Raw genomic sequence first — 22,492 nt, 5'->3', positions numbered from 1 at the left:
ACATAGCCGTCATGTAAGCAATGCACGAAAGAAATACGTACTAAGCAGAAACATGGCTGAAGAGGTGAAAGAGAGTCAAGCCGTCCTTCTAATTTGGTCAGGAAGTACTCCTCCTAAAAAGATAGAAGAGATGGTGGTTCAACTTAACTCTAAAGTTGGGAGAGCGGGGAAAGTTTCCGTGGAACACGAGGAAAGACTCCAATTGTGTTAGTATGATGTTCAAGCCATATATAAGCTAGTAATTGAGCGAGTAAATTAACGAAGTGACGTAAAAATGTGGCACGAATAAGACATTGATCATGAGAAGAAGTTTACTGGATCGCTAATGTTTGTGCCACATTTTAATGTCCACTGTGCGTCTGTAGCTGAAAAGAAAAAAAGTAAAATGCAATCTATTGGTTTTAGGATTAACCGCACCAAACCTGGCCAGACGTGACATGAGATTACCCTGCCCAAATTTCCAACGGGGTATGACATTTGCCGACTGCAGAATAATTTTTTAGTTAATGTAGTATTACCATTTTCATTACCGAGAGCTAACCATAAAAATGCTAATCTGAACACTGTTTAGGGTGACCTGAGTGATATTCAGGCTAACTGGAGTGCAATTTAGGACGAAATGTTGTCTGCAGTCAGCAAATGTCATACCCCATTGCTTATATGGCACGGGTAATCTCAGTCATTGAGAGGGAATTAACACTTAGTCAATAATATTGTTAGGAGACATCTCTACTGACCAGATAAGCTCCAATAGCAAGTCACTTACCTGATTTGGCCAGATTTATGGCTGCATTGGGTGGGTTCAATTGCACCTTTTTGATCCAGTTCAGTGACATATTAGGCTCATCTGGTCTCACCACAGGTATTTTGACTTGGCAGTTTCTCGCCAAAATACAAACAATGGCTCAGCCAATCTTACCTAGTATGCAGCTAAAATATTTAAAAAAGGTACAATAAGGTTAAATTAAAATTTTGTTGAGGGTATTGATCAAGAGCATAATGGTTGATGAGAGTAAAAGACATGAGAAATTATGATCATGGCTCCCCTAGGTGTACTCCCTTACATGGGCTATATATGTATGTGCGGCCCCAAAGGATAGGATTTTTCAGTGGTTTGGTCAGAAATAGTGTATCGATTTAGTCCATTTTGGTCTCAAATAAGGTATGGTTTTTGTACGCTAGTCTTGAATTGGGCATGTTTTTTAGAAGAAGCTACTTTTTCATTGTTATCGATAAGACCATCAACAAAAACCCTTCACAATGCCTTTATCATCAGTCTGAACTAGGGAACTAATAATTATAAGGCATGTCTGAAACAGGGTATTGATTCGAGGGTAAGGTATTAAACAGGGTATCAAATTTTTTGTCAGCTCATATATAGGGTAGGGAAAGTCACAGAGTTTGTTCTTAAATAGGGTAAGGGTTTTGGTAAGCAGGCAGCACACCCCTACCCAATTTTTTGGGAGTAACCCCTGGTGTCACACATGTATCACGTGACTTAATTTATGCCATGAGGCATTCTGTTGTTGTTATTATGCTGTCCGCCATATTGGACGTGCCAGTTTAACTTACTGACAAGTTGACAATAATAAAGCGTGTTACGCATACTTCAAGGCATCCTGAACAGCTGTAGTCATATCACACCTGGGTCATGGTTTTTGCAGTAAATTAAACTGAAACCACTTTTACCAAGTCCCTGATGATAAAGAACAGCTTTTTAATCAAAGAACATTGCTTCTTGGAGTTTGAAATGAAAAGAGAGTTTGTCCATTTTTGAGATGATTCAACATTACTTACATTTTGATGGTTAAATGCAATATCTAATGTAATTGTAAGTCAAACTGCACCTAAGACAAACTGCCCAAGTCCAAATGCCCCTGTGACTTTTATGTACACTTTTAAACTTTTTTATGGCACAGTTAAAAAACAACAAATTAATATATATAGCCAGAAAAGGGTGTTTTGTCTTGGGAAAGTTTTGACTGGTAACCCTTTTAAGGTATTTCAACCACCTCATTACCTAAGGGAGTCACGGATAACTTAAACAGAAGTGTTTCATTTATTTCACAGCCTCTCATCCTGCCTCATCATTTGATGCTGTGTTATCTGGAGTGATATTGCCATCTCAGCTGGTTCACAGTCTTGATCTTCTGGCAGAAATTGCCAGGATCTTAAAACCAAGGGGAAAATTAACTGTTACAGAACCTACAGGTAAGATTCTAACATTTAATTTCATCAAATTTAGGGAACACACCCAATTTTGTCACTGGGTGTAAATGTTTAAAAGGGACCCTGGTTACTGTAAACTTCCAAAAGTAACAAGCCTCATCACTTTTGGACTTAGCAGCCTTTGGGGCTTGTTACTTTCGGGGGTCCCTACTTTTGAGAAGTCATTACTTTGAGGGAGCAAAAAATGTTATATAAAGTTGGTGCGACTAGGCTGTTCTTCCAGTTTAAGTTTATGTTACTGTCACATGGGTGAGCTCTTCATGTCTAGACCCTGTTGTCAGTGGTCAGTAGGAAAGCTAGTTAGATACCATAAACTGTTTGTACTTCATGACGCACTCCTACATTAGTCTGATGTAACAATATCTCAGCGTGCAGGTCAAGTTTTAAATTAAAATTTGAGGAAATGTTCCTTTTAATATGCTCCTGTCGAAAATGATGTTAATTTGAATCAGAATTTCTTGAATTACATTCCTGTTACTTGATGAAAATTCCACGTGTTTTGTTTTAACATGGCACAACATCGACTGATGAAGCACAAGTTAACATGCATTTCACAACACTTTGTGACATAAGTGATACCTTTCCTTGTTGTAGAGTGCCTTTAATCAAGTTACCATACGTTACTTTCACCTGACTATTGATTGGAAATAAATATACAGTCTATTGAACGTGGGTCTCACTTTTTTGAGGAGTGGTGGGAGGTGGTTGAGGGTGGGTTTGCTGCTTTCAGAGGGCTTGCTACTTTTGAGTTTCACTACTTTCGGGATTTAGTAGCGGCCACTACTTTTTTACCTTTCTCTCAAGGGGTTGCTACTTTCAGGGGGTTCTGAATATCAAATATCAAATTGTGCTTCACATGTAAGCTTACTGAACACAATAAAAGCAAGTAAAAGAATCAGGATATTAACACAAGAGTTACTCTTGGATATTTATATAACGTAGTGTATTATAATCAAATTTCCATTTCTGTCCAGCCATTTCGAAGAAGCTGGCTGAAAGACAATTCAAGCTCATTCTAGCTCTCAACGATATCTGGGGCTCGAATTTTAAGAGTCTGAACGAAAGAGTCAAAATGTCTCGGACTCGCAGAGAAAAACGCTTGTCTCGCCGTCTCACGAAGTCTCGCGTTTACCATTTGCCACCTGATAGAAATCCACACATATGAGGACTTCACAATCTTTATTTCCTTCAATCTGAGGACTGTATATCTTCACAATCTCGGTACAATCTTGAACTATCAAGGTAAACAATCTTTTTGAAACACTCGTGCTTTTCTCTCTCATTCACAATCAACATCTCCCACATTCTCACTCTCAAGCACATGACTCATCTGTCAATTAACTTGAAGCTAAGCATGTGACCAGATACGTAACTCTACGCGTAACGCAACGCGTAACGCCAACTACGGATTTCGGACACTCTCCCCCCTCTTGACTTGTATGAGTCAAGAATACAGCCACAAGGTCAGTCGTTTTCCTGATTTGCCAGGCTGCTTATCCTTCTAGCCGCATCCAAAGCTGCCACTCTGCGAGGCCGACTGCTCCATTGCAAATTTGCTGGTTGCGCTTGATTTGTGTCTTGTCTCTTACCTGCATTTGGCCCAGCATGAACTTCAATCGGATACAATTTCTGAACAGGCCTAGTTATATGAACATCCCTCCCCTTGGTGATTACCCTCACATGTGCCCCTCTTACCTCTTTGTCGCGTCCACAAATCAACCCTTCTACCACTCCCATCTTCCAGAGGCCTCTCTTCACTCCATCTTCATGTACTACCACGACATCTCCTTCCTTAGGCGATCTTCCTTTCCCAGCAGTTTTGCTTTCATGACTCTCCCGTAAGGCAGTTAAATATTCCCGTTGCCACCTCTTCCAAAAATGTTGCAGCTTCTTAGTCAGGTACTTGTGCCTCCTGGTATATGTTGCACTACTTTCTCCAAACTCTTCTTCTGACTCTAGTACCTCTGGCAATGACTGAATCCTTCTTCCATGTATCAAATGGGATGGGGTAAGAACCTCCTCTGATGGGTTGTTGTCATCGTAAGTCAGGGGCCTTGAATTAAGGGTACCTTCAACCTCCACATGGACTGTCAACATCTCGTCAAAGGAAAGTCTTGCATTTCCAATGACCTTTCTCAAGCATCGTTTAACGCTTTTCACCATCCTTTCGAAGAACCCTCCCCACCATGGGGCCTTTGCTACGTTGAAACGCCACTCAATACCTTTGTTTTCTAGTTCTGCTCTTACCTCAGGATGTCGAAAAAGTGTGCGTATCTCTCTCTCTGCTCCTTTGAACGTCTTTGCATTATCAGACACGATCAAGGTGGGAGTTCCTTTTTGCGCGGTGAACTTTCTCAGACACCTCAGAAATGTAGGAGTCGAGAGATCTTCCACTAAGTCCAAGTGCAGTGCCCGAGTAACACAGCATGAGAATAAGCAGACATAAACCTTCTTTAACTGCTTACCTCGTCCTTTGACATACATTGGCCCAGCAAAATCTACCCCAACCTTTGAGAAGGGCGGGGCCGGATTGACCCTAAATTCTGGTAAACTCGCAGTCGCTGGTTGGGCAAATGCTGTACCCTCCCACTTCTTGCATGTCACGCACCGGGACAATATCTTCTTCACAACTTGTCTCCCCTTGGGAACCCAGAATTTGGTGCGCAGTTCTGCAAGAGTACTCTTCACTCCACAGTGAAGGACCTTCTTGTGACATCTTTGAATTTCTAGGAATGTCAGGTGGTGGTCTTTGGGTAAAATTATTGGTTCCTTCGCTTCCGCAGGCAAATCAGCATACTCTAGCCGTCCCTTGCATCTTATCACACCCTTACTGTCTTCAGTAAGACCAAACTTGTTAGAAAGCTGCTTGTAGTTCTCTTGACACTTTAACTCTCTTTGTGCTGCTTTTATCCAGTCAATCTCTGCCTCCGTCAGCTCTTGCAAGGATAGCGGTCCATGCTTCCTCTCTGACTTTGTCTTCTTGGCCACATTGAAGCAAAACCGTTTAAGCCACGCTGTCACTCTCGAAACCATCCTTATGCAACTGTACTTGTCAATTTCAATGACTTTGTCTATCCCCACAACCAGGTCAGTTCGGGTCACAAGGATGCTGGTCGTCCTCTCTTGTTCTTGACTTTCAGTGGTAGGTGACACTGATCCCTCTGAAGGCCAACTCTCTTCTGACTCTGTTAACCAAGCAGGACCTTGCCACCACAATACATTCTGCTTTAAACCGGATGCAGACATTCCTCTCGACCCAATGTCCGCTGGGTTCTCTCGACTTGGACAGTACCTCCAATCTCCATTGTCACTCAGCTTCAAAATTTCGTTCACACGGTGCTTGACAAATTGTTTCCATTCCCCTCTGTTCATAATCCAGAACAAGGCAGTCTGACTGTCCAGCCACAGTTTCGAACGCTTAACACTCTGCTGCAAGGCAAGAGCACCTTCAACATTGACCATAAGTTTCACTAGTATAAGTGCTGCCATAAGCTCTAGCCTTGGAATTGACAGCTCCTTCAAGGGTGCCACTCTTGTCTTTGAAGTCAACATTCGTACATATCTACCTACCTGGGTTCTATAAACAAGGTACACCACACCACAGTAGGCCTTCTTACTTGCATCTGCGAACCCATGCAGTGAGCATTCCTCCACCTCCTCATGAGGGTGGTCATAAACACAGCGTTTTACATCAATCCTATGACAGTCAATGAGGCCCTTAATCCAATCTTCCACGCCCTTCTTGACCCCTCCCTCCAGCTGTTCGTCCCATCCACACTTCTGACGACAGATCTCTTGGAATATAACCTTGACACTCACTGTAACCGGACTAATAAGTCCCAAGGGGTCATAGACTCCTGCTAGTAGCCTTAATGTATTCCACTTAGTGGCAGGTAAGCCTTCGGCACGCTGCGCAATCAACGTCAGATCAAGAGTGATGACATCAGCTTCGTAATCCCACTCGCATCCTAACACCTTCTGGCCCTTGCTTCCCAACTTCATGCCCACAGAAGACTTAGCATAACTGATGTCTTCCTCTGTCACCACATCTTGTTTATCGTCAATCTGGGTTTTTGTTGCCATTTTGGCCCTTACCTGTGAATCATTTGTCAGCCATTTCCTGAGTTTGAAACCTCCTTCGGCCATTCGACTCTGAGTCTTCTGGTACAACTCCATACCTTCCTGTGATGTCGCTCCACCACCAACAAAATCATCAACATAAAACGAATCCAACAACTTAGCTACAAACCTTGGGTCCGAAATTTCATACCTTTTGACATGATGTCGGAGTGTAGCATTCAATAAAAAGGATGATGCATTCAGTCCAAATACAACCCTACAAAACCTGTAGACAACAACTTGCGACAAATCAGGGGGTTTCTCCACCCACAAGAAACGCAGACAATCTCTATCCTCTGGGTCAACTTCCACATTTAAAAAAGCCTTTTCAATATCCCCTACCAGGACCACTCTATTTTCCCTGAATTGAAGTAAAATGTTGTAAAGCAAGGGGGTCAGAGGGGGTCCAACATGCAAACAATCATTCAAACATGCGACACTCTTACTTTCTTTCGAGGAAGCATCATATACCACTCTTACCTTGGTAGTAGCTGACTCTTGGCGAACAACTGCTTGGTGAGGCAAGTAATGAATCCTGGGGGCCTTTTCCAACTCTGCTACCTTTTCTATCACCCCCACTCGTAGCTGGTCTTCTATGATGTTCCCATACTCCTTGAGAATCTCAGGATCCTTCTCTAGTCTTCGCATCTGAGTTTTAAGACGATACAGACTGGTTCCATAATTACTGGGAAGTTCCGGGTGCCCCTCCTTCCAAGGTAAGCGAACAGAGTATCTGGTCCCATTGAATGAGATGCTATTTTCAAATGACTCATGAACCTGGTCAGTAATCTCTCTAATACCCAGTGTCTCCAGATCCCACAATCTTCTAACATCATCTAGACTTTCATGCTCTTCAACAGAGCTTGGAATGAAATTTATCTGGGTGAAGTGTACATCACTACATGTGTCTTGGCCCTTCATGGGCCCTGACAAGACCCACCCCAACTCCGTTTCTACAGCAACGGGCTCGTCAAACTTACCCCTAATTGTGCACCCTTTCTGAAAATGCCACAAGTAGTCTGCCCCAATCAATACATCTATAACCATCTCATCCCTCCCCTTATTTACATCAGAGAACCAAATCCCTTTCAAGTGGGGGTAATCAGATTTTACTAATTCTACATGGGTATTTGGTATACTAGAAATTTCTGGAACTACGTATGCCTCCATGTTAATGAAACTCTCCCCCCCTATAGGACTCACCTTGACTTGGACGACGTCCCTTAGCTTCATATCCCTTGAGCGTTGCCCAAATGTACTTATTGCAAGCCAGTCTTGCCTGGTTACAGGAAGCCGCGCAAGCCGAGCAACTCCAGCTGTGACAAAGGAACGATGACTGCCGGCATCAAACAAAACTCTAACCCTCAGTGGCTGACCCTCCCCGGTGATGACTGCACGGGCAGTCTGTAGGGCTACACGATCTCCTGCATCAACATGAAAACTACTGGGGCTAGTAGTGGTAGGGTTAGCCTCTGGTCTAACTTCAAATTCACTGACTGCTGGCTTATCCTGCTTATCACAAATTGAAATGTGGTGGGACCGCCCACACTTGTTACATAATTCAATCGACTTACAATCTCGGGCTCGGTGCCCCCTGTGCAAACATTTGAAACATCTACCGTACTTAACTAAAATAGTCTTACGTGCATTCACGTCGCTCACTTTCTTACAGTTCGCTGGTGCGTGTCTCCCAAGGCAAAACGCACAGTTCTCAACTTCCTGCTTTGTGTGAAATGTGTTGCTGTCCTTCCTGTTCTGCGTATTTCCACCCGAGGACACTGCATAGTAATGGTCTTCCCTCAGTTCCAACTCCTTTAAAAACGCGCTCAACAATTCCTCCATCGACCAGTTCAGAAAGTCGGCTCCCCTCGTGATGGTCAGGTGAAATGCTTTGGGCAACTTTTGCAAAACGGCGGGGACTACCACTGCTGCGAAGGTAGTTTCATCCACTCCGAGCGCCTTGAGACCTCTAAAATGAGCGCCGCAACTGTCGTATAGTTTCCTCAAACGAGTTGTATCTTTATCTCTGAACACCAGCGCTAAATTTAGCAAGTCATTCACATGAGCACGCTGTATGGCAGTTTCCTTTCTGTACTTCTTCTTCAAAACATCAACAGCGGCCGCATAGTTCGCTGCTGTCAAGGAGAATCCCGCGATGGTTGATCTGGCCGGTTCAGTGACTAAACTTCGCAAGTAGGAGAATTTGTCAACGGCCGTGAGGCCTTCGTTTTGGTCGATGGCGCTTTCGAAAGCGTCCCAAAATTCTTGCCACTCTTGGATCTTCCCGTGAAATTTCCTTACTTCAAGTTTGGGGAGTCTTGCTTTCGCCTTGCTTTGCTGAGGGATTCCTGACGCCATGCTTGAATGAACTTGAGCGGGCGGTGACAAAGCACTCGGCTGAACTATCGGCGGTGGCGGATCAAATTTACTCATCATTTCTTCCATTCTCATCACGATTTCGTTCAACTCTGCTCTCACTCCATCACTGTTCTCAATTTCTTTCTCGATACGCTCTTCGACATCCTCGGCCGTTCCACTTGCAATAAGGTCAATTATTTGGTCATCTAATGTTTTGAGTGACTCTATCTTCAGTCGCATCGACTGAATTGATTCTTTCAACCAGAATTTATCCACTGGATTTTCTTCATCACTCAGCCTGTCTTTCAAACGATTAAGAAGTTTCGTCGCAGATCCTCTATGAGCAGCTCTGATTTTAACTTTCTTCGCTATGGCGTCGGTGACCGACATATTTTCAGTCCACGCACATGGTCAATCTTGTCGACGTCTTCAAGCTCGATAATCCGGCTCGAAGGACCACTGTGATAGAAATCCACACATATGAGGACTTCACAATCTTTATTTCCTTCAATCTGAGGACTGTATATCTTCACAATCTCGGTACAATCTTGAACTATCAAGGTAAACAATCTTTTTGAAACACTCGTGCTTTTCTCTCTCATTCACAATCAACATCTCCCACATTCTCACTCTCAAGCACATGACTCATCTGTCAATTAACTTGAAGCTAAGCACGTGACCAGATACGTAACTCTACGCGTAACGCAACGCGTAACGCCAACTACGGATTTCGGACACCACCCCTAGAAGGCTGGGTTAACACTAGAAAGTTGTTTCTTGTACCTTTCTTTTTCTTTACCTTTAACGTTAGACTTATTTTGCCAAATTTCTTCAAGAGAATCCTTAGCTTTGGGGAAATTATTCTGTCTTAGTTAAATTTGTGTACGGCTACCCAGGACGGCTACAAGTGGGTAGTCCACTCCTTACAAGCGGGTAGATCTACCTGCTACTCAGCTGTTATTGAAACCCCTACAAGTGAGTTGTTATCTTGCGAGTTAAGGTTAGTAGCCATAAGGGTTAATGGTCCTGATATTCCAGGAGCATTGATGACTCAGAACAGAGTATGATGGTGAGACAAGAAGAATGTCTGAAACATTGTTTAGTGTTTTAATAGAGTCAGTGTCAAACAAAACTTCCAATGAACACTACAGTCTATCCCTGACTGCAATTTTAGCATTTTTAATGTTTATTTAGTTTCAATGTTTTGTTTTACTCAGAAGTGAATACTTGCTTTTGTGACTGCAATTTTAGCATTTTTAATGTTTACTTAGTTTCAATGTTTTGTTTTACTCTGAAGTGAATATTTATTTTTGTGGTGTTTGAACAAATAATTATATTAATATTTATGTAATTTATTGTTGATGGATTTTGATGCCCAGCCTAACCAATCAATGAAAATCAATACTGGAAATTAATTAATCAGTCAATATCAACCAATGTTAATCTATATTGATTTGAGTTAACTTCCTTAATTTTATCATGTTTTTAAGAGTTATCCTCTGGCATACATAGTTAAGGAAACAGTATACTGGTTGTATGTGATTACTGATGTTGACATCTGTTATTCCAAAGAAACAAATACCCTCAGATGGCATCTCTCTTTCCTGTGTTTGTAAGCCTTTTCACCATGTCTGGAAAGACCACAGGCAAATAAAGGTCTGCCACAAAGTCGAACAAGACACCTGCTACTTAGACACCTACTTAGACAGGGTTATCAATTTCCAGTTTAATCAATTAATTATCATCAACTGATATTGATTTGTATTGGTTAGTGATACAAAATAGATTTATCAATAACATTAGTCAGGCAGGGTTTGATGTACAGTGTGCCAGATGACCTTCCTGTGTTTGAATGAATATGTAACGTTATATATCAGGAACCACTGGAAATCTAAGGCTTCCTGGTAAAGTGGCTTCTGCACTCAAACTGTCTGGTTTTGTGGACATTTCTGCTGTAAGTATGTGCTAATTGAATTGTATTAACTGTCTACAGTATGTTAGCAATCTCTCTGTTTTTGATACCTTTGTTAATATAATTCCTCAATAAATTATAAGCTGTTTTCAAACTTTAAATGAATGCTCCTTCTTACCAGTACATGTTATTCAGGGAGCTGACTAGAGGTGGACACCTGTCTACCTTCCCTTTGCCTGATTCTGGGGCCAAAAACCTCTGGAACATTCATTTTTGTAATCCCATTTCTGTAGGTCAGATGAATTAATGTTACTGTTACTTTCTCCTTTAACTTCCTACTTTAGCCAAAAGAACTGGAGTTGAATGCGGATGAGAGTAAAACCTTAAAGGAGGAATCAGGAGATGTGACTATGATTCAGGTATATTAAATTACTAGCGGAACTCTCTAATGGCCCTTTGAGTACCTTGCTCATATAGGAAAGAAAAAGAAACCCATGAATAATTATTAATGAAGTTGTGTAACATGGCGGCCTTACTCCAATGAATACATTGCATTGACTGAGACATGCAGCCTTGGTTTGCAGTGTAAATCTTTGACATTGAGCATCCATTTTATGGCCAATTGACACCTGTCAAAACAAGGTATCTGCTGACAAGTATTATGTGACCATATTATGGGCTCAAGTTTAGAGCCCATCAAAGTCACATGTTTTTTTTAATTTGAGGGCTGCCTAGGTACTGGTTTTTGATCAGGTTGCAGGCTCAAGTCAGGCTAACTTATTGCAATCAGGAGCTCTGCTCTTAGGCTTGGCTAAATCTATATATTATAGATGTCAAGTGGTTCTAAATTGCTTTAACTTATTATTATTGTAACTAGTGACTTGTTATACTAACAATTATTCCATGAGCGTGCATTGGATATGAGTTGGCTATAACCATCTCATATCCAACAAGTGTGAGTGGAATAGTTCTTTTATAAAAAACGCCCTCAAAATCTAGAAAACTAATAAAAGTGAATCTATAAAGAGGAATTCATACAGAGGATTTAACTGCCAACTGCTAGGCATCACCTTCGTCAGCCGTTGACCAGGAACTATGGTAGTTTCGGCGGCTAGCAACAGAACTACAGTTCCTGGTGCCGCCAGCGGCAGATGCCACTGGGTGATGCCTGGTCAGGCGTAATAGCAGCAAGTATGTGGTGTATGCACAAGGAGAGTCCAGGCAGCAGAGAGCTTTACTGGATGCAGTTTATTGTGATATTGTGATCAGCGCAGATTTAGGCACTGCGCGATGACTGCCAGATCCAGTTGGATGCTGCCTCTGCTTCTTCTTGAAGAGTCTTGATTGTTGCTCGGAGAGCTTTCGTTGGGAGTCCGATGTTTGACAGGAAGGACCTGGTCGATCTTGCAATGAAGCCGTGGCAACCGACTTCGACGGGTATAACGCTGCAGGCCCAGCCACGATCTTCACAGCTAGCACGGAGAGGCTCGTAACGGGTTCTCTTGCGTTCGTTAGCAAAGTCAAAGTTCCCTTCCCAAGGCACAGTTAGTTCGACCAGATGCACGCATTTATGGGAGTCGGACCAGATTACGATGTCTGGGTGCACAGTTGTGATGGCAATGTGACATGGAAAATGCAGGGCTTTAGATGGATCAGCCAGCATTTGCCAGTCTTGGGCACCCTTAAGTAGCCTCGACTGTTTCGCTCTCTTCACAGTGGCTGGTTGGGGCTGCTCACCTTCCCTGATAAAAATGCACCAAAGAGTTACTCACATGCTTACATGTAGAGCATGGTATAATGGCTCATATACCGTGATGGCTAAACCAATAAAAACTGTTGAATTGCATTATCTAATGATCCAGTTTTTAATACCATCTATTGTATTGTACATTTAAGGTAACTTGGTGGTGCCTGATGGGTGATAAATGAAACTTACAGTAAGATAATCAAAATGGAGTGGGTCTAGTAATCAATCCCCCCCGCCCCCAACCTCCAGCCCAAGCCCAAGTCACCAGAACTCAGAAAGTTTCACCATGGCTCATTTGGCTTTGTGCTGTCAAAACACTGGTATCAATGACATAAAAACATTCAATTACTGATGATTAAAGTCAAGTGTGCTTGAAAATAATATTAGGCATTGGTCAGCCAGCATCACTGAGTGAAAAACATTTCTAGAAAACTGAAACAAAATTACTATGAAAAGATGTCCATAAAAATCATGTTTCATGATTGTGTAAAACAACAGACTGTGTGAAGATACTTGTGATTTTTTTGCAGATCTCTGCTTTCAAGCCGAGTTTTGAGGTGGGAAAAGTTTCACAACTGCCACTTTCTTTTGCACCAAAATCAGGTTAGTTTAGTGATATGCACGGTTAATAAGCTTGCTACATGATGAAGTTTAATTATAAATTGACACATGCTTCTCAAATGCTGGGTTTCATTATCATTTTCAGCAGGAGGGTGACTGGTTTTCACAGGCTGGCAAAACTATGACAACTGCTCAAATGTCTTTGTAAGAAAAACTTTCCACTGCATGGTCAAACTGGCTGGGCAAAATTGTACCCACAGTCAGTCAATTTGCCTGGTGCTTGGCCCTTAATGAAACCCCTGCAAATGGAATTCAGATAATCTCATGGAAAATTGTTCATGACAAACTATATTCACTTTCAAATTGGCAGACAAAATTGAACTGTGAAGCAAGAAAAGTGTGGGCCTGTTTATATATAGGGAAACATTGTCACTGGAAGTAGGCAAGCGCTTTGTAGAAACCATCTGGGGTGAGAAAAGTTTTTAACCACTTGATTTTAAATCACTGGAAACTGTTTCCATAGAAAATCACAAACATGGCATGCACATATTTAATGATCCTCGGAGGAGGGTAGCAGGCTTACTGCAAGGAGTAAGTGCAGAAACAGCCAATTTTGGGGCTTGAGTAATTTATGTGTGCATTGCTAAGATAGTTCAGTTTCACTTCCTGTTAACTGCGTCAGCCTGAGCATGGGGAATTTATTTTAAACAATTTGAACAGACAATAGCTCGCAAAATTGGTTAAGGTTACCGTAAACCTTTGCGGGTGTCCTTAGCGAAAAAAAATATTACCGCGCTGTCTTAAAGACAACCACTATAAATTATATATCAATGCAAAGGTTATAGAATGCTCTATTTGATAAAAATTGTTTTGCCTCAATTTTTTAATCATAAGGCGAGCGCGACCTAAAAACGCGAAACGACCGACGTTCCATTGAGTGAATTTATCAGGTATCAAACTCGACCGCATCAACAAAGCTACTGCATTATATCATTCAGGAGGCATCAATCATCAAAACTGTGTGAGGGTTTGTCGATATTCCTATTGGTTGTTTTGGAAAATTTCTGTCAAGTCTGATGTCCAAAAATAAAGCGACACGTTTTACGATGAAGGCCATTGCAGGAGATCAATTTTGAAAAACGCAAATCCCCCACACGGTTTTGATGATTGATGCCTCGTGAATGATATAATGCAGTAGCTTTGTTGATGCGGTCGAGTTTGATACCCGATAAATTCGCTCAATGGAACGTCGGTCGTTTCGCGCTTTTAGGTTGCGCTCGCCTTATGATTTAAAAAAATTGAGGCAAAACAATTTTTATTGAATAGAGCATTCTATAACCTTTGCATTGATATATAATTTGTAGTGGTTATCTTTAAGACAGCGCGGTAATATTTTTTTCATTAAGAACACCCGCGAAGGTTTACGGTAACCTTAAATTTAAGATGTTTTTCCTTTGTTTTGCAAAATTCGGGGTAAAAAGGTTCAAGCAAAAACAGTATAAGAGAACAAAAAGAAAAACAGGGGCAAAAGGAAAACTATCTTTGTGTGCTTTGTTTGATTTTATTGAAGTGCAGCTGGTCATGTGAACTGCATATTCTCTGATAGGGTAACTTCCCTTACACTGTAGATATTGGGGACACTTCGGGTTTCTTTAAATGCTAGAGTAAATGCGGTTTTTCATTACTTCCAGCTCTTTTCAATGAGACATGATTTAAACCAACATTGGAAGTATAGCTGCTATGCATTCCTTTTTGTGAAATCATGCCATTTTCAGAAATTTACAAACTTTTTGAATATCTCAAAATCAGTGACCTTTGGAAATGAAGCAAAATCTGTGCATAGCAAAATGAGGATTTGGCTTAAAAATTTAATATCAAATCAATGAAAAAATTGTGATATTAAAGTAGGTTATGTAAAATGCCTTAGAGCCTTTAGATTTTTTCAGAATTTGTCACATGACCATGGGCGTGGCCTGATGATGTCATTATTGGGGTTACTGGTCATGAAAAAGCTAAAACTCATGAAATAACTCTGAACCAACGAAATGTGACGGGGTTATATGACAATAAATTTTCCTGCACAACAGCCCTAAACATCTTGGTTTATAATGGTTTGTTCACAGCTTCCAAGCCCACGGTCAAAGATGAAAATGTTGCAAAAATTTGGACATTATCAGCACAGGATATTGACGACGATGAAATTGTAAGAACAATGGATCACAGTCGTTCCACTGTTATGTACATTACATTATGTCCAGTATTTGGTGCTACTCATCACATTCTGTTCTGGTGTTAGTGTGAAATTTGGTCTGAGCTAGACGCAAATCTATTTTAAACAGCAATGTTGTGTATTACTGTTGAACTTTCAGGCATTTCATGATTTTTTGTTCCTGCTGCACTGATCATGTTTCCTCCCAAAATGAGACCCATCAAGTTATTATCAAGACTCTAATCTGTTTGTTTGAAATCTTTCTTGTTTGGTATTTTCTAGAACACTTTGGACATCTGGGTGAAACCATATTGGTGTGCAGTTTTTTCAAAACTGCATTAAATTTTTTATGTATTTCTACATCTTTACAACATTATGAACACATCTACAAGACATTGTGTATAAAAGATGTTTGTCTGCTGGACAGTAATCTCACAAAGCATGGCTTAACAGTGAAACGACTGCTTGTGAACACCAGTCCATAATAAATAAATTACATACATTTTACTTGGTCCCAGAGATACCAAACTCAGGTAAACTCTATCTGGCCTTTGTGGTGACATCCTTTATACCACAATATTCTTATCATGAAGATAACCTACACGTACTAGTATTGTTGATACTATAAATTTCAATTAATTTTTATAGCAATGTGAATTAATTTTGTAGGATATTCTTGACTCAGACACTCTACTTGATGAGGAAGATTTGATAAAACCTGATCCTGCTTCACTAAAAAGTATGTTTTATTGTTAGTAACCACTCAAAACAGAACACAGGCTAATACAAATTCCTTGTTCATGTCACAAGTTTATTGCTCCAAAGTCCAAATATTACTAAGATCCTAATTGCTTCTTGCTCCACAAAAACAAAACAGTCAGTGACTGCATACATTTAACTTTCTTTGCCCAAGAATCCAGCTTTTAAAAAACCTACAATTTTCTGCGTAATTGTTAAGTTGTGCTCCAGTTGGATTTCAGATAAATAATACATGTACATAAGTTTGGTTCACATTATTATCTGTAGCAATTTTTTATTAAAGCAATTTTCATACAGTTTTTGACCACATTGTGCCATTTTTGCCATCTAAATGACAACTTTCAATGATGTTTGCACAAATAACTAATGTATTCTAGCTCTAGAAGCGGAGTCCAGCTCCATTTGACTATTTTGGTGTTGTTTGTGATAATCTCAGGTGACTGTAGCACAAACAAGGCAGGCAAGAAGAAGGCTTGTAAGAATTGGTAAGGGCTAACAGTGAGTCATTTCAATTTGGACCCCCTGCAGTGCTAGAAGTCCAAGTGATTTCATCCATTTTATTTGACTTTGCCAAGTAAATTTCTGATGACTGATAATGAGATAACAGTTATGATATGAATATATCCATAGCTACACTAAACTTTGAAACTAATTTTATTATTATTTGTCCACTGACAGTACATGTGGTTTAGCTGAGGAACTTGATCAAGGAAAGACACCACAAAAGAAGACTGTGACATCATCATGTGGAAGTGTGAGTTATTATCAAGAATTTGTCTCTTAAAGTAAACTTTGATTTGAGTGCTACCGGTAATTGTTTCCAATGCTGATGAGAGTTAGTGCATGGTTTAGGGTTGTACATTTTTGAGGTGAATGAACCTCACAATTCTGTTGTTGTGGGAATTGCTGACAAGCAGGAACAACTGCCTGCTGTTTGCAGTAGTGCGCCTCTCCCAGGCATTTTTGTCAGGTTGAACTGACAATTTGCCTTTAACCACTCATAATGCTGGCTGGAGAGAAGCACTGCAAGACTGAAGACACAACACTTTGACCCTGGCAAAGGCTTAAAAGAGGGTCCAATACAACTGAGAGGTTTTTTATTTGTTGTTTTGTAGTGCTATTTAGGAGATGCATTCCGTTGTGCAAGCTGTCCTTACTTGGGAATGCCGGCCTTTAAACCAGGAGAAAAGGTGGCCCTCACAAGTCGGCAGCTGAAAGGGGATTTGTAGTACAAAGTAGAACAATAACTAAAATTTTCAAGCCCTCAGATCAACTGAAGGGAAGTTTATTTAATTTCAAATATGGGATGAGCTGTAATTACAGGATGTATGTAGGAGAACATCTCTGTTGTCACTGCTGAAAATGAGTTTGGTTATTGCTTCATCACACTTTAGATCCCTATTCCTTATCTTCGATGCCCTAAAAAAATACCTGTGAATGCTCTAGACTGCTGTTAGTGATGCTAGGGAGCTAGGGAGACATCCGTTTTTATACTACATTGTACAATTTGCCTTAAGAAATGCACTTGTAAATAAAAATAAACTGACATAGATTACTGAACTGTTTCTGATTGAAAAAGTGGATGTGAAAAGTCTTCTACAATCACTGAGTTAAACTTCATCATTAAATGGGGCCTGTATGCTCACCAATCACGTGTAGTGAGCTAATGTAGATAACAGTCAGATCTGTTAACACGCAGAGCTAATAAACTGTCCCAGCCATAAGAGAGCAACGTGGCTTGGTATAGAATGAGTCTGTGCCTGAGGACTATTCAGTTCAAGTTGAGTTACATGGGTATTAGCATAAAAGCTAGAAACTGGACATTTCAGTTACTTTCATAAGGAAAAAATACTTTGAAAAAATGGGTGCTTACCGTTTAGCCCAAAAAAGCCTGAATTTTTATTGAAAGGGGTACTCCTCTTTTTTTTTTTCTTGGAACAGAACAGAATAATGGAAGTACATTAAGGGAAAGCAATAATTGGAAACTGAATTGTAAATGGAATGTACCATCTCTTTTGGTTGGTTTGTAGCCTGCTCAAATGCATGGGGAAAAAATCCTTGCTCGGTGCAAGAATCTCTCCACATAATAAATTAGCATATAAAACACAAATCAAGTCCTTCGGTCGATATTTACACTCCAGTCTCTAAGCATACTGTTAGCACAAAATACATACACGTTCTCCAAAAGGAGGCCTTTTATTGTGCTCAGAAGTAGTTGGGTCCCAGTATTATTAGGGCTTGTTGCACAAGCTGGCAAGATGAACCAAGATATAGCCTGCAGAACAGGTGGTTGGTTCTGAAGGCTAGCCAGATGTCGCTATCTTATCCGCTCTTTCCTGATGAAAATCTGGTGTTCTTTATGGTGTTAACAAATCCTCTACCGACCAAGATCACTGGATATTGGTCTAATTTGCGTCTATTAAATCTTGGCCAAGACATTCAAAACACAACTATACCCAGGACTGTAATTAAGTTTTTATTCGACTGTAGCCCTGATCTTCACACCCGTAACGGAATTGTTACCTTTTAGGTGAATTGTATCGACTATAGTTCGGTTCGACCGCAGACATGTTTCGGCAGAAACATCTGCCTTGATCGGTGTGTTGTAATATGTGCAAAGAGCATAGAATGTAAACAATGGAAAATGCTGATGACTGCAATAGTGGGATGAAGAGGAAAAACATTTTACAATAAAGAAAAGCGTGAGAATTAAAACAACAAGTTTAGATTAGCGTATATGATTGTGAGAAGGGCTTTCCCACCGGATGTGCAGAGCTTCTTTGAAGGTGGTGCTAGCTTGATCAATCACGTGAAAGCAATCCTTGGAGCTTAGGGCTTGGCAGCTCTCAGCAGGTATATACCCACGTGTGAGTTTTATCCGTTATGACGTGTTCACGGACACGTGTAGAAAAATATTGGGTAGTTTCCCCGACATAGCAGGCGTTACAGCCTGCACAAGAAAATGTATACACGACACCTGAACGAAATCCTTTGGTGTCGTATACGAAACTGAAGGAGTCCTTAAACACTTATGCCGTCTCTTAACACCCCAGATGCCATCTGAGCCCAGTGCAAAGAACTCCTTCAGGTTCGCATGCGACATCAAAGGATTATCAATGCACAACCAATTCATGGCATCTTTCGATGTTGAAAGCCTTGTCACAGGACAACTTGCATGAGTTTGTAACTTTTATTTCAAATTTTTAAATACCGGTAAATGACGTGTTTGCTGTGATTTTGGGTTTTAATGATTAGGATTTAACGATTGTGGTGTTTCCGCATGTACAGAAATAAGTTAAGAAATTAGGACGTTATTGACAAATTGAATCTCGATAAAAGCCCGCATGAATAATGATTGAGACTGGAATGCAGGTGAAATGCCTGACAATTATATAGTATCTTAGTCTAAAGTATTTTGTCATCTCTCGAGTAAGGTTCTTTGCCTGTGCTTTTTAGTTCAGAATTCTTTAAAAGGTTATTTGACTTCTCGATTCTACATATAAAGTTTCCGGGTTGCTCTAAGAGGAGACGTGATGTCTCCCGGGACTGACAGTATAAGAGATTTGTCCCATCTCCAGATTTTTGTGGAATTGGTATATGGTTTTACTTCCTTGATAATCAGACCTATTCCTTATCAGAGAGAATCAAATTGAATGATTGTAAAACTGATTATTGACGAGAAAACCCCGGAGAAAACATACACAAGTAAACGCTGGAAGAGAGTTTAAATATGAAATCCTAAAGAAATAATTGAAGAAGAGGAAGGAAGCTGAGACTGAAATAAGATGATGTATGTAAAGTAAACTTATTAGTTCAACTGCTCTGGCTGTTGTCGACACGGAGTACCTCGCTCGCTGAACTAGTTCCCCCAAGAGGCGCGCTACACCCGCCGCTCTCTTCTAAAGCCTCTTCACTGACATTCCCCAAGATGAAAGCATTGAACTAGCGATCTCTTATATTAACTTTTAGTATAAATCTTCTAGCGTTCTATCAAGAATGTCCCTCTCTGATTGGCTACGCTACCCACTCTCTATTCTGTGATAGATAGTGAGTAGCGTAGCAGCGTGCCCTTGTTAACAAAATGACGGCCGCTTCTTGGCGTTTTCGACGTGTCTGAAGAAATTTAGATAAAGTTTTGAACGACTAGTAGATTTATACTAAAACAATTAGATTATTCGCTCTCGATTTCTATGCGTGCTAGAAATCTCGAGCTCATAATCTAATTGCTTATTAGAAAACAGTCCTAAGAAAATCACGCGCTGATTGGTTAAAAATCGTGTTTCTATAACTCGATGGAAACAGAACTAGCACTAGCTGTTGACGTAATGATGGCGCGAGGAAAGAGAATTTACATTTTGATGATCAAAGTAAACAAGTTGTTTTCTTTTTCTCGTCGTGGTGTTTTCTAAAAGAAACAGAAAACATGTTTTCCGTGTTTCCATCGAGTTTTATCAGAAGTCTACTAGTATACTAATGTAAATGCTGTAATCTGATTGGCTGAGCCATTTAACACTATTTAAACAATAGTGTTTCTGTCCAGGAACTATCGGTTGATAGTTGCCCCGCGGAAATTTGATGTTCTTAAAACAAATATTTGCCCGAGAAGCGAAGCTTCGAGAGCAAATATGCTAGTTTTAAGAACATCAAATTTCCAAGGGACAACTATCAGACCGATAGTTCCGAGACATAAACACTCTATTGTCTTTATTGTTTACCACTAAATTTTCTTCCGCGCGCCAGTTCAAAATTCATATTGAATTATTTTCAACTTTTTTAGATGAAAGCCGTGAAAGGTCGTTAAAGCCAAATGTAAATTTTGAAAAAGAAAACAGACAAAAACCCACTTAATACATTTCAATTGTTTACTTTCTGTAAGCCCGCTTCCTTACAGAAACATTCACACGGACGAGTACTATCCATCCGGGTATTTTCTTCGGACGGGCACCATGGGCTGATAGTGTCTCTCCACGGATGAACACTATCGCGTCACGTGATCAATTTAAACCAATAAGAATCGGAGAAAACTTAGTGGTGAACTTTTAGCTCTGATAGTGTGTCCGCGGACGAACACCATCGCACCTCGTGATCAATTTAAACCAATAAGAATCGGAGAAAATTTAGTGGTGAACTATAATGGCTGCCAATGAGCTCATTGTTGTTCTAGGCTATTCCATCATAGGCAGTCAGTTATTCTGCTCGCAAATATTAACTACTTACAACTTCAGGTAGTTTTCACTACAAGGTGTTACACGATAATACAGACAGACAGATGGTGACTATCGCTATGAATTTCGGCAAATTCTCCCATCACATAATACAGGTTTGACTGTATCATGAATTCATAAAACGCGTAATTGCTTTCGATCCGACGATTTTCCCGAAGCATGCTAAAATATCCCGAGCTAGCATTACAATAACAACAAAATGTCACACTCTTTTCGCGTTAACGTGGCCACGGCGAGGGGAAGCGTTGAACACAAGCGGAACAGTCACGTCTTGGATATCTTGTTTCTGTTTAGCATAGTGCAAAGCGAGCGGCGCACACTGTTAATGTGCCAAAGAAATGTTGAAGTGCACGCCATTGTGTAAATGTGACTGCCCAGAGAGCAAATCCTAAAGCGAGGGGCATTTGTGGGGGTTTTGCAATGAGCATAAGCATTTCTCATATGATCAGTTTTGATGTATGAAAAGAGGCGGTTAATTCCGCCCCCCTTTTTTTTTGCTTTTCTGCTAAAACGTATTTTGCCCGTGTTACCGAGCGATGACTGGGTACTAGTACTGTGATGTGGCTTTTAAATGCAATCTTTAATAAAATAGCAATATACATGTACATAAATAACTAATTAAATCACAATAAAAATGCAAAATTCTTTTTAAATAGTGGTTAAGTAACTCAGAGGAAAATCACACCACAGGTAGCTCAAATCTTGATTTTGGTCAAAAACTAAGATCTCCTTAAAACGGAAGCGTGAGCATATTGACATGGGCATCCCTTCAAATTTGATCTGGAAGGGTATAAGAAAACTGTGTGCCAAATTTCATGCTTTTATCACCCTTGTTACGATCATTAAACCACCTGACTAAAGCCTGGTTCTCATATCCCGCCGACCTACCTGCGACGTAGTCGCCGGTTGGAACTGACAACGTTCGGCGATCTATTCCAGTGGGTCCCTGGCGCATCTGCCGAATGTAAATCGAATTGCGCAATTTTTAACCATTTTACTTGTAAATATGGATCGAATCGTCTTATTGGAGTACGTTGCACCCCCAGATGATGTTCACATAAAACATTTTCATCGCCGACAACCACCGGCCTGCCTGCGAAGTTGAACTCTGCTCAACTTCGCTGGCAAGCCGGCGGTCAATGCTTAGGAGCCTGGGATAGATTATGATTCGGCGATTGATGTTCACACACACCGTAACGGTGTGCCAGGCCGTGCCGGCGTAACGGTGTCCCAGGTATTTTGGTGGCATATGAGAACCAGGCTTAATGTGCCCAATCCGGGCCCATGCCTCATCATCTTTGAGTGTGTTCGGTTGTGTAGGGAAGGCAAATTAAGGAAAATGAAAAAAGGTCGAAAAGAGAACTCAAACAAAG

The 22,492-nt window shown here is 40.7% G+C and overlaps 2 protein-coding genes across 2 annotated transcripts; one reads left to right on the top strand and one right to left on the bottom strand.

Annotated features, from left to right (window-relative positions):
- The first annotated feature begins 20 nt into the window (after nt 1-20).
- LOC110048764 (anamorsin homolog) lies at nt 21-17,454 on the top strand. Its single transcript, XM_089297281.1, has 10 exons — nt 21-206; nt 2,071-2,211; nt 10,584-10,660; nt 10,963-11,037; nt 12,896-12,968; nt 15,050-15,129; nt 15,805-15,874; nt 16,331-16,379; nt 16,573-16,648; nt 17,010-17,454. Exons 1-10 carry the CDS (start codon nt 53-55, stop codon nt 17,121-17,123), a joined length of 909 nt encoding a protein of 302 aa, XP_089153407.1. The 5' UTR covers nt 21-52; the 3' UTR covers nt 17,124-17,454.
- On the bottom strand, nt 3,392-9,440 carry LOC149106036 (uncharacterized). The gene is made up of 2 exons (XM_089297282.1): nt 4,738-9,440; nt 3,392-4,476 (listed from the first exon to the last, which is right to left on the bottom strand). Exons 1-2 carry the CDS (start codon nt 9,094-9,096, stop codon nt 3,694-3,696), a joined length of 5,142 nt encoding a protein of 1,713 aa, XP_089153408.1. The 5' UTR covers nt 9,097-9,440; the 3' UTR covers nt 3,392-3,693.
- Nucleotides 17,455-22,492: the final 5,038 nt, after the last annotated feature.

The sequence above is a fragment of the Orbicella faveolata genome, unplaced genomic scaffold (assembly GCF_042242905.1).
Source record: "Orbicella faveolata isolate gen_17 unplaced genomic scaffold, um_ofav_v1 contig_3, whole genome shotgun sequence".
Classification (NCBI taxonomy): Eukaryota; Metazoa; Cnidaria; class Anthozoa; order Scleractinia; family Merulinidae; genus Orbicella; species Orbicella faveolata.
The sequence above is the reverse complement of the archived record's forward strand: the minus strand, read 5'-3'. Positions and strand labels throughout refer to the sequence as shown.